Source organism: Lutra lutra, chromosome 10 (genome assembly GCF_902655055.1).
Source record: "Lutra lutra chromosome 10, mLutLut1.2, whole genome shotgun sequence".
Lineage (NCBI taxonomy): Eukaryota > Metazoa > Chordata > Mammalia > Carnivora > Mustelidae > Lutra > Lutra lutra.
Genome location: NC_062287.1, coordinates 42,698,289 through 42,711,198, shown reverse-complemented (window position 1 = coordinate 42,711,198; position 12,910 = coordinate 42,698,289). Strand labels below are relative to the sequence as shown.

The window sequence follows — 12,910 nt, the reverse complement described above, 5'->3', positions numbered from 1 at the left end:
ACATTGTATTTAGGAAAGCACTGGTAACATTCAATAGTGTTAAATGTGAGTAAACTACTGGAGCCTCTTTGAAGATGGGGAATAAGATACAAAAAGGACATTTGAGTAAATAAGGAAATATGGTCAGAAGTAGAGCATAGTGAACATTTGGGTGTGCGTCACTGCATTCCATATTTATACACAAATAATTTAAAGATTTTTCTTTTTTGTATCTTTGACCTATATATTAACTAGTATATAATGCAAATTTGATGGCAATTTTTTAAAAAAAATGTCATATTCTATCTCTTTAGTGTATCATATTGGTTAAACTTTAGACAAACTGAGTTAAAAAAATTTTTTTTTATTAGCATATAATGTATTATTAGCCCCAGGGGTACAGGTCTGTGAATCGCCAGATTTACACACTTCACAGCACTCACCATAGCACATACCTTCCCCAATGTCCATAACCCCCCTACCCTCTCCCTACCCCCTTCCCCCAGGCAACCCTCACTTTGTTTTGTGAGATTAAGAGTCTCTTATGGTTTGTCTCCCTCCTGATCCCATCTTGTTTCATTTACTCTTTTCCTACCCCCATTCCCCCATGTTGCCTCTCAACTTCCTCATATCAGGGAGATCAGACAAACCGAGTTTAAGTTCCAGAGTTTAGTAGTTAGGTGACCTTGAACAAGTGATTTTTTCCTCTCTAAACCTTCGTTTTGTTATTTTTAAATAAGGATAATCATAGTGCTTTCCTTATTGAAAGGATAACAGAGGTATTGCATATAAGTGTCCATGTTTATGTACAAAATGACATCCTTTGTCAGATAAGATTCCAGGGGTGGCAGAGTGGCTGAAGAGGGTTTTCTAGTAGGATAGTAAGGGACCAATTCTGAACAGAGAAATTATATCAGGGTCGTCATGTGAAAGACATAAAACTATAGTAGTAGGTTGAAAGGAAGGCTCTTACAGAACAATTGCCATAGAAATAATATTCCATAGAAATCAATTAAGAGTTTTTCAAGACTATATCTATGTAAGATATCCAACAGTGGAAAAAAAAAAAAAAAGAGAAACAACTATTTCAAGGAGAAGACATTTCAGACAAAAAGGCAAAGGAAAAGAGCATTGGTACAAAAGAGGGTGAAGACCAACTGGAAAAATTCCCTTAGCCACACTGGTTAGGGACTGGCACTAACTCCTTGGTAAAAGAGAACTGAAGATGAGATCAGATCTATTGTTTACTTTCTATGATTCCTTAAATGTAGCTCCATACAGTAATCTGTACACAATCACAGAACTGGATCCCAGAAGGGAAGAGGTTCCCAAATCTCAAGAGAGGAAAGAAGTCTATGTCCAATAGACTGGTGAATGGTGAAAAATATGAAATTAGCTATATGAAAATTAGAAATTATGTAACAGAAGTCACAATGCTATGTATGCTCACACAGTTTTCTTTCCTTAAAATAAAAATAAAAACAAAGGAGGTGAACAAACATTTGAAGATTTTGGACAAGCAGTATCTGAAGTGAGAGAGAAACAAACACAGGCTCACACCATAAGCCTTCTGTGATTTCTGGATTTCAGTGACCAGTACAATATCCCACACTCCAGCATCCCTCCCCTCCCTCACTACCTTAATAGGAACTGACATAAGGTTGCCAAGTTCTTAATTTAACAAGTACTGACATTTAAAAACAATCACAAATCACCATTTACTCCCTTCTTCATTTTACAAAAGAATGAACTCATACCAAAAAATATAGGATGGACATGAACTGGGAGGGAAAGTGCATTATGAAAAACTCTCTATATCATTCTCATTATTCTTATTTTCATGCTGGTATGGGACAACTTCTCTGTGGATGGAATTGGTTTGTGGGCCAGGATTTCCAACCTACTGCCCCAAAGCACTTGTTGTGTTCCAGCATCGTGGATAAAGGCACCTATACTACCAACTCAAACATTTTATTCCTATGCAAATGCATATAGGGTTCTTGTTATACAATGTGGGGATAAGGCAGTCTCAACAAATCCCTTATCAATTTTTAACAAACCTTTATTTTTGCAAAATTTGACATATAGATCAATTTTGGCCCTACTTCGGTTATTAGAGTCGAGATTCCCTTTCAATGAGCAACCAATAATAGTACCAAGACCCTATGTTTAACTTATATAATATCACTTACAACAGTGGATTGCAACATCGGCTGCCATGACTAGCTCCCTTCTAGACACTGAACCTCTTGAGGGCAGTAACTAGTTTTCCTTACAACCAAAGCAACAGTTGGGACAATGTGAGCCCTTATACCTATGTAAGAATGAATGGCTTTGCTCAGATGATGTCTCCTGAAACATAATAACAATACACAACAAACCCCTGCTGCTATGTTCTAGTTTATTGATGAAAAGAGGAATTGGCTCTGTCCTTCAAAATTTACTGATTCATTCTTCAGAATACACAAAACCATTACTAAGTGTTTAGCGCTGTGCTAACTGCTAAAGACAATCAAGACGAGCAGAATGGAGCTCTTGCCTTCAAGGGTGGCAATAGCACTTGCTCTCAGGAGCTCACATTATCCTCTTAGCAAAGTGCCAGCTTCCTGAATGATATAAATTATAAAATTGTTTGTGATCTCCATGGAGTAAACACTTGCTCTGATATGCTTTTCTTAGTGAGAATAAGGTCCATTTTATCACTGTAAGTAGCAATACCCACTCTATTTCTCTACGAGTCCTCTTCTCTAACAAATTATAGCCACTATCCCCCGACACACTTTACTTAAATTGGAGCCTTAGCATTATCCACTATAAATGAAACAATAAATCTGCTTACTATTGCAAGTCTTGTTGTATTTGCTGTTCTCCTGTGCAAACCCTTCCAGCCGGCACTGAAAACGATGCTGCCAAAATTCTTGAAACCAAGGGTTTCGAAGGTTTGTTTCTGGACGGAGCTTCAGATAATAATCATCAAACCACTTGACATCGGGAGATTGGAGCTTGATTGTGATTCCACCGACAGCTTCTCGCTGATACCCATCTGTCACATCATACCTGTCAGCCCAGCCATCACTGTGGGGAAACAAAAACCAGCTCAGCTTAGAACAGATACTTTCTAAGGAAATGATTCCATATTTGCTTTCCTTTTGAAAAGATCAGTCATTGAAAGGCGCCTCAGGCCACTTCAGGGTCCTACATTATACCTACCTGATTACTGAAAAGAAGCTTAGAATAAAGAGTATAAAACACCAGGGGAACTTTACACCTAAGAGGACTAGAAGGTACCAGTCTCACTAACCTCAAACTGTGGGGAATAATCTAATGTTTTTGGCAGAATTTTACTGGTTGCAAAACCGGTATATGTATGGAAATTGCATGATATCACCATTCATACTATTAACTGTTTATTTTATTTTTTTTTAAGATTTTATTTATCCATTTGACAGACAGAGATCACAAGTAGGTAGAGAGGCAGGCAGAGAGAGAGGGGGAAGCAGGCTCCCCGCTGAGCAGAGAACCCTATGTGGGGCTCCATCCCAGGACCCTGGGATCATGAGCTGAGCTGAAGGCAGAGGCTTTAACCCACTGAGCCACCCAGGTGCCCTGAGTGTTTAGTAGCTAGGTCAAGTTAAATTTAAATCCATTCTGTTCCTTTACTTTATTATAATTATTATAATGATCATAAGGTAAAAATGAAAATATTTTGGAGCACCTGGGTGGCTCAGTGGGTTAAAGCCTCTGCCTTCGGCTCAGTTTGTGATCACAGGGTTCTGGGATCAAGCCCAGCATTGGGCTCTCTGCTCGGCAGGGAGCCTATTTCCCTTCCTCTCTCTTTGCCTGCCTTTCTGCCTACTTGTGCTCTCTGTCTGTCAAATAAAATAAAAATTTAAAAAAAATCTTAAAAAATGAAAATATTTCTAAAATACACCTAGTATTAATTTAGCCATCCTACAACATGATATTCTTTTTTTTCCCACATTTTACAAGTAAATTATAAAGAGGTTAAAAAAAGCTTCTGATTATGGTGATTCTGTCAAGTATAGATTCTTCAGCACTTCACACCAAAGTCCCATAATCCACAGTCCATATACTCTTTCCCATCACAAGGTACTTCTTTAATATATTTATTTTTTATTTTTTTTAAAAGATTTTATTTATTTATTTGACAGAGAGAGATCACAAGCAGGCAGAGAGGCAGGTAGAGAGAGGAGGAAGCAGGCTCCCCGCTGAGCAGAGAGCCCGACGCGGGGTTCGATCCCAGGACCCTGAGATCATGACCTGAGCCGAAGGCAGCGGCTTAACCCACTGAGCCACCCAGGCGCCCCCTTTAATATATTTAAAATGCACACATGAAATCATGTTTTGTGTCGGACAGATTAGAAAACTTCTTAACAATGAACCATCAAGGATGGTGACAGGGACCGTCTACTTCAATATTACTATCATTCTATGCACTGATCACCCAAAGTAACCTAGTGATTTTAAAATAAAAGAGAGTTTGAAACCAGAGAGTTCATGATACAATGGTTTAAGAGTGTGAAAGAATAAGGGGGGAAGTATTCTAAGCTTATTCGGAAAATATGTGAAACAAACTTTGGAAATAAACGACATAAAAAGATATTTATATCAAATTTGGGCACACCTCAGGGCAGGACAAAAGATACTGATTTTTCCATCCTCTCTCCCATTGGAAGATGCACAACTTGTGCTAAGTACCTTCTGGGACCCAGTGGGGCTGTCCTTCCTTTGAAGACAGGCAAGTGCTTTTTCGGGGAAGATAAAGAAAATCAAGGGACATTATAACATTGAGAAAAAGTAACAAAGAGGGAAGAGAAAGAGTTTGGAGAGAGCTGAGCGGAAGAACAGGATGGAGCCTCCTGAATGTGAAGCAGGAAGTGCTTGGAGGTTAGAGGGGGTGGGGTGAGGGTGGACACTGGAAAAAGGGGGAGAGAAAGGATTTACATTCACAATTATTGTTTATTTCATACATATTAGATATATTTATCAGAACGTGAATCTCCCTTTATCTTCCTTCAAATGCATTTTTCTCTTTTTAACTTGTTTTGGAGGTGGAGAGCATGCTCCAATATTTTGCATATAAAATCAGTGCTGGGGAAGGTATTACGTAATTAATTAAAATAAGTATAAAAAATGTGGGGCGCCTGGGTGGCTCGGTGGGTTGGGGCCTCTGCCTTCCGCTCGGGTCATGGTCCCGGGGTGTTGGGATGGAGGCCCGCTTCGGGCTCTCTGCTCAGCGGGGAGCCTGCTTCCTCCTCTCTCTCTCTCTGCCTCTCTGCCTGCTTGTGATCTCTGTCTTCCAAATAAATAGAAAAATAAAATAAAAAAAATAAAATAAGTATAAAAAATGTACTTTTATTCTAGCATGCTCTGCTATGGTAACTCCGACTTAAAAACTGATAATGAGAGTTTTTCCAAAGGTCGCAGATTACTCATTAAAATATCATAGGGGCTCGCCATAACTCGAGATGTTTCCTACGGCATCAGTGGGTGGAAGAGGAGAAACAAACAAACAAACAGAACGAACCATTTCTTCTTCTAAGTCGTCACTGACAAAAGAGATTTCGTTAAAAAATTATGGTAAAATTTCAAAAACTTTTGTGGCAGCTCAGGAAAAAGACGAATAAGTCATGCAATATGTTTTGTCCCAGTGTTGAATTTGGTTACTTCACACATTCTCTTCCCTCAAATTTCTCATTTTCAGCTGCAGAAGATTTTATTTAAAGCTGACAAGTTGAAATGATGTGGGCTTGTTTGCCTCATTTTCTCCCTCTGTTGTGGAGGGTTTATTATATCACTGGTATGAGAGTGTGGGTCTCACTGGCGCCGGAGGAGATGCAGGGGCGTGCTGCAAACGGGGCAGGAAGGGCTGTTTGTCAAGCAGAGCCCCATTCTCCAAGAAGTGGGAATTTAAATTGCTCCTTTTGTTAATGCTAGCTTGCTTTTATGTAACACTATGATTATGAATATTACATAAGAAATGTAAGATTATAATGGGTCCAATTTACCCTTCACAATTCATTCATTGAATTTAATAGGGATTGTAAAAAGCTTGTCTTGATAAACTTTTCTGGAGGAAATATTTCCATAAAAAAAGTATCTATGCTGGAGTGTGTTAACTGACTCAACTCACACCATGTTCTTCAGCTTATTTTTGGTTCAGGTATAAATTTCTTCTCCATATTTAAGAAGTTGGCAAAAGATGTTTTATTAGTAGTCTATAAGTTAGAGTTGTGCAAATGCTCTACCACTGAGCTATACCCCCTAGAGTTGTGAATTTAAAAGTTTTGTTCCAGATGTTTCCATTCAACAGCAAAGTAAAAAATCATAATGGAGTTTGTAATTAAACAGAAAATTCCAATATCAATTTGATAAACCAAGGTATTCTATTTAAACTTAGTGAGGAATATCTGCTATATAAGTTTCAAGAAACTTCATTCCATGATGGCTAAGTTAGATGGTGTCGTATTGACTTTAGGTTATTAAATATTAACATTTTCATAAAAATGTGCTTTTAAGATTTGTGTTAAGATGACAGGGTATCTCTAAGTAAGAAATAATAAATCCAAAAGCAAAATGAAATGCCAAGAAAAACTTACGCTACTTTTCTAACATCTAATACTTTACATTGATTAGACTGTCAAGTACTACCTAAATACTTTTGGGAGACATCTATTTTACCAAAGAAGGAATAAAGAGTGGGGAGGAAGATAAGGGAAGAAACTAAAAATACACCATATTTAAAATACCTCTCCCCATTTAGTATCTATCTATCGACCTACCTGCCTGTGTATCTCCACCCATTCATCCATCCATTCATCCGTTTATCTAATTTCTCTTCTCACTGATGGGCATTTTACCCATCTCCCCATAATCCACTTCATTATTTTCCTTCTGATTCCTTGATATATAGTCAGTCTTCATTATTTGCAGATTCTGTATGTGCAAATTCATCTACTTGCTAAAATTTATTTGCGAGCCCCAAATCAATACCCATGGCACCTTCATGACACTTGCACACTTGCACAGAGTGGCAAAAATTGTTGAGTCTCTGGATATGCACATTCCCAGCTGAGATTGAACAACATGCTCCTCTGCTTTCTGGTTGGAGCTCTCATATTATAAACAAGTGTCCTTTTCATGATCTGTTTAGTAGCAGGGTTTTTTGTTGTTGTTATTGTTGATTTCACTGTTTAAAATACCCCCCCCAGCATAGTGCTGATAGTGCTGATTTGTTATCTAGAGTTCCCAAGTGCAAGAGGCTATGATATTGCCTACATGGAAAATGCATTTTTAAAATCAGCTACATTCATGCATGAGTAAAGTGTTATTTGTTGGGAGTTCAATATTAATGAATCAACAATATATTTTAAATAAGGTATCTTTAGACAGGACATGCATAAAGCAAGGTTATGTACTGCCTACTTGATGGAAATGTTGTGAAAGGAGGCCCACAGCAATTTAAACCTGTCCTTCTCCTGGGGACAGTGGTCACTATCCACTGATTCAATGTTTAGTGCATGTTTATGGCACATAACTTCTGTGAAAAACAAGAATTCAGTGTACATATAATATTCTTAATTGGAGTGTTATATTAGGCCTCCACCTTTTCTTTGACTATAGAAACTGAGTGACTTGGACATTTAGAACAGGAAAAACATTTTTAGCTTACTTTAGGTTGGCTTAACTAAAAGAGGAATCTTTAATATGTACCCATTCTCAAAGAATCTAAGGTATTGGATTCTTTAAATTCTCCCTGAAGACATCTTAAGGACATGCTCATCCAGCAAGAATTTATTTTCATTTTCTTTCCAAACTACATTACCAAAACATATATGCCTCCTCTATTATCTACATATCCTCCTTTCTCCTCTCAGCCCTCCATTCCCACTATTCCTCCTAATTAGCAATTCACAGAAATTTAATTTTTATCTGTTTTCAACAGAAGGTTGTTGTTTAACAAAATTGACTCTGAAATTCTCCAGCTAGAGTTCATCTTCCATCTCTCTATAGTTTTTCTTATTTCTGCCAACATTTATTAATACCTGCCTATCTTGGACTAAATTATTTTGTAGCAATAAAAAATTCCAGTGTCCCAGTGGTTTAGTACAAAAGTTTATTTCTTGCTCAGCCTTTAGATTCATTGCAGAGGGTTATAATTCTCCTCCATGTTGCCTTCATTCTGAGACGTAGTCTGAAAGAATAGTTTCCTTCTGGGACATGGCCAATCTCATAGAAGGAAAAAAACATCCAATAGTTCTTTTTTTTTTTAAAGATTTTATTTATTTATTTGAGAGAGAGAGAGAGAATGAGAGAGAGAGCATTTGGGGAGGGAGGTCAGCAGGAGAGGCAGACTCCCTGCTGGGCAGGGAGCCCGATGCAGGACTCGATCCCGGGACTCCAGGATCATGACCTGAGCCGAAGGCAGCTGCTCAACCAACTGAGCCACCCAGGCGCCCATCATCCAATGGTTCTAAAGTAGTCCACTCAGAAGTGGTACAGGTCACTTCTGCTCATATTTCATTGATGAAAGCAAATCATATGGGCAAGTCTTACCTAAATAGGACAGGTGTGTATGATTTTTCCCACACAGGGGATCAATGAATGTTGTGAATAAAAATTCACTTCACCACATTTATTATGTATTGAAACTGTTTTGAGATTGAGAAAAAGAAGTTAAGTAAGTTTTACACACTATACTCCAAGACTCAGTCTAGTAGAGGAATGAGAGAGGAGGACAGACATATAAATCAATGACCTCATACAAATAAATATTGTTGCAGGTGTGAAACAAATGCAATGGGAGAGAACATCAGCAAATAATTAATTCTATTAGGAAAATCAGATTTATCTATCTATCTATTTATTTATTCATTTATTTATAAAAGGAAACATATTTATTTGAAAGAGAGAGTGTGGGGGCAGAGCAGAGGGAGAGGGAGAGAGAATCTTAAGTAGGCTCCACATTCAGCATGGAGCCTGACTTGGGGCTCCATCTCAGCACCCTGAGATCATGACCTGAGATGAAATCAAGATTTGGATGCTTAACAAATGAGCCACACAGGTGCATCCAGTTTTATTTATTTTTTAAATATTTATTTATTTTATTATGGGGGGCAGGGAAGAGGGAGAGGGAGAGAATTCCAAGCAAACTCCCATTGATCTTGGAGCTCTGCTTAGCTCTGTCTCAGAACCCTGAGATCATGACCTGAGCTGAAACCAGGAGACCAGAGCTTAACCAACCAAGCCAGTGAGGTACCCTGAAAGATCAGTTTTAAATTGAGTTTGACAAGTATGGATAATATTTATATATATATATATCATATATATATGATACATATATTATATGGTGTGGTAACGGTATTTTGAAATTTTATTTTCTAGGTAGGGAGAAGGTATTTGGGAATCTGGAAAAAGTGACTAAGAAGCAGTGCAGCTACGTTGATCACTCAGGACAGTGAACCAATGAGAAGTAAGCAGAGGAACACCAGTTGCGAATGGTCTTTTGTGTCATCCCAATGGTTTGGACTTTTTCATTCAGACAACAGGGAGCCAGTGGTGGCTTTTAAGATGGGAGATGAAATGAGGAGATGATGAGAATCGGAGGAAATATGGTAGCAGCATGAACAGATCAGAGTGGTCATAGATGAGTGTTCAGGGAATCAAGTTAGAAAATGTGTTGCAGCGGTAACGGAAACCACTGGAGGCCTGAATTTAAAGCAGGAGCAGGAGGGCTGCAGAGGCTTCTTTATAAGGAATACCAAGAATTCCCTAGGAAGAGATGTATGGAGAATAGGGGTAAAGGGGGAGTTTTATGGTTTATGCTGTCATGAGGATATTTTTGTTCCATATCCTAAATGTAAAGTAGAGGGAAACGACAGGTCTGAGGTGAAAAAAAAAATGAATATAAGTTGGAGTCTGTGATGATCAGATTTCCCTTTATATGCTCTCTAGTGGTGCTTTTCTCCTGCATTTCGATCTATTCTCTACATATACAACTGATTTGAATGTTAAAAAAATTAATAAAGAGGTGCCTGGATGGCTCAGTGGGTTAAGCCTCTGCCTTCAGCTCAGGTCATGATCTTAAGGTCCTGGGATCTGCCCGGCAGGGAGCCTACTTCCTCCTCTCTCTCTCTTTCTGCTTGCCTGTCTGCCTACTTGTGATCTCTCTGTGTCAAATAACTGAATAAAAACTTTAAAAAAATTAATAAAATTAACAATTTTCTTATCTTTTGGCCAGTACCATATTAACCTACCCTATTCTGTTCAGTTTCTTTATAGGCTGAACAACAGCTATTGGCAATCAGAAAATGAGAAATACTAAAAATAATAGAACTCTAAAGGCTTGATACTCTCTACCACTATGTCCTTATAATATAAATATTTTAACCTTAGAATTATTATTTTATCATATATTTTATTAAATCACTGATATGTAAAGCAGATCAGTACTTATGGTTATAAAATAATTACCTCAGGGTTTACAACCAATAGATTTAATATCAAAATATATTTCTGGAATGTTGAAGCCCATGAAGTCTACATGGTAACAGGAATAAAAAAAAGTTGGAAAATTATGAAGAGAAAAGTTTATGAATTATTAAATGTTAGAGATGTTAAATAATTTAAAAATTGTTTCTCTTATCAAAATCTAAATCTGTATAATGTAGATGATATAATCTTCCTTTCCTCATCTCCTGTTCATATATTTTAAGTGATTGCTATGGAAAACAGAAAAATACATGTAGCACAGAAAATTGCATTGGATGATCCTTTAGTTACAGTCTCTGTGTACTACTCATTCCAGTTCATTAACTAGGAAAGCATTTGGAATGCCTCTTTGGTGTGTTCAAATTGCACAGACACTGTGGTAGGTTCTAGTACGTGCCCTTAAGGAGCCAACAGTCCGTTAGGCATGACCTGGCTGAATGGGCAATCCTGACTTATGAACCCATTGACACTTTCCTCATTTCCTTTTCAGACTGAACATGCCCTTTCCTTTTTCTTCAGTCTATCTGCAAACAGTCCTACCTCTCTGTTCTTAACATTTACAATCTCTTGATTTATTTACATGGAAGGCTAATCACATACAATGGGTATGGATTTCATTAGTTGCACTCTCAAATGGCAACCCAAAGATTCAGTATAACTCCACAGAATTCTTGGGGAGGCATCTGTCGTGGGCAAACAACATGAAAAATCCCCTCCAAGTCTGTTTCAAAAGAGTAATACCAGACTAAAAATATGAGCATCAGAATAACTACTCTTCCGAGGGAGCAGTCATTAAATTAATGGAAGGAGATGTGGGTTGGGGTGCTGTGCCAGGCACACGTGGTCATTCTTCAGTCCTGTGTGCCAGAATGTTGGTGCTGCACAGAGTCAGCACACACATGTTGTATCCTGGAGAGGTAACACATGGATTCCTTTGCCTCATATGTATCACGTGTTCCCACTTCCAGGCCTTCTAGAGAGAGTGCCACCCCTTAAATGCGTCATGTGTCTTAAAATCCAGTTCATCTGTCAAGCCAACAGACTGGGCTAGAATGCAGCCTAGTAAACCTTCTTGAGCTCCTCTGGGCTGAACAGTTTCCTCCTCTCTGCTTCCAAAATGTCGGGACTTTATTCCTTTATTCATTGAATAAATTCATATTGGGTAACAAATATGCTAAATATAGGGGTATAGTGGTAAACAGGAAGACAAGACTTGCTCTCATGGGGCAATATTATGATGCTTTTAGTTTTGCATGTGTCATCACATTTATTTCTGTTTTCTCTAAATAGACCAGAAATGTTATGCTTTGGACAGCTCCTCATCTTTATGTCTATTATAAAGGCTGGCACATAGTAAGCACTCAAGAAATGTTTTATATAACATATTAGAAAATTAGATCTTCAAAGGCAAACTTCAATTTATAGAGAATTATTTTAAGATAACTGGATATATTAATTTTTAACTGGGGATGCTGTGCTGTCAGATGCACCTTGTAAAATGACTGTGAAAGGCTGAATTGATTCCCCCTCCAAAATGGTCCTTTCCAATCTCTACCTGATGCTATTAAGGTTAATGAGTACATTCATTAGGCCGCATCCCAGCATTTTTTTTTTTTTCAAAATCTGTTCACAACCCACATAATTATTATGGAAACTGCTGTTCTACCCACATGTAATCATCATCCTGCCAAATCTTTTACCAATAGCATTTTAACAGATATTTCAGGATTTTTTTTTTTTCTAATAGTGGGAGTCTACTGACTGGTTGGCTGTCTTCATATAATATATATTTTTTTCTCTTCTGGGGGAGTAGGAGGTCTTAGAATCTCTAAATAATAGTGAAAAGCATGAAAGGATATTGTGCTTTCAGATAAAAGTTCTTATGAATATACACCATTCAACACTAATGAGTTATTTAATTCTATAGAGAAGTACAATGTAGATTTTTTAAGAAAATGGTTGGGTTACCTACTGAGAATTAAATTATCTCTGGGGTTTATAAATGTGAGTTTTTCCCATTTCCAAGGCTTTATAAAGAATAAGTAGATGTGGATTGCAGGAACTATATTAGGACATTCGAAAGAAAGATTAAAAAGTTAGGAATCTATATTTTGCTATGTGTCTAGAGTAGATCAGGTGATTTCTATTGTATTACTTTCCCTAATTCTCTGTAGGCTTTGGAGTTGACTATTTTTAGCCTCAGTTTTTACTGCTCAGGAAACAGGCTCTGAGTGATTAAGGAACCTACTCAAAATTTCACAGCAAATATAGAGGGGATTTAAACCCAGATATTTGCACTGCAAAACTCCTGTGCTTTCCATACCTCCTAGAGCCTCCTAAGTAAATTAGTGAATTACAGTGATGATAGCACAGAGAAGAGTTTCTTAAGTGGACCCTATTTAAGAGGCAGGTAAGGGAG

At 37.7% G+C, this 12,910-nt stretch overlaps 1 protein-coding gene across 3 annotated transcripts in view; it reads right to left on the bottom strand.

Annotated features, from left to right (window-relative positions):
• The window catches only part of GRM5 (glutamate metabotropic receptor 5), a 704,461-nt gene that overhangs the window by 144,175 nt on the left and 547,376 nt on the right, over nt 1-12,910 (bottom strand). For all 3 annotated transcript variants that reach the window (XM_047692184.1, XM_047692186.1, XM_047692185.1), the window contains one exon: nt 2,819-3,054. In XM_047692184.1, the coding sequence (XP_047548140.1) occupies nt 2,819-3,054 (236 nt within the window). The remainder of the gene's footprint in view (nt 1-2,818; nt 3,055-12,910) is intronic.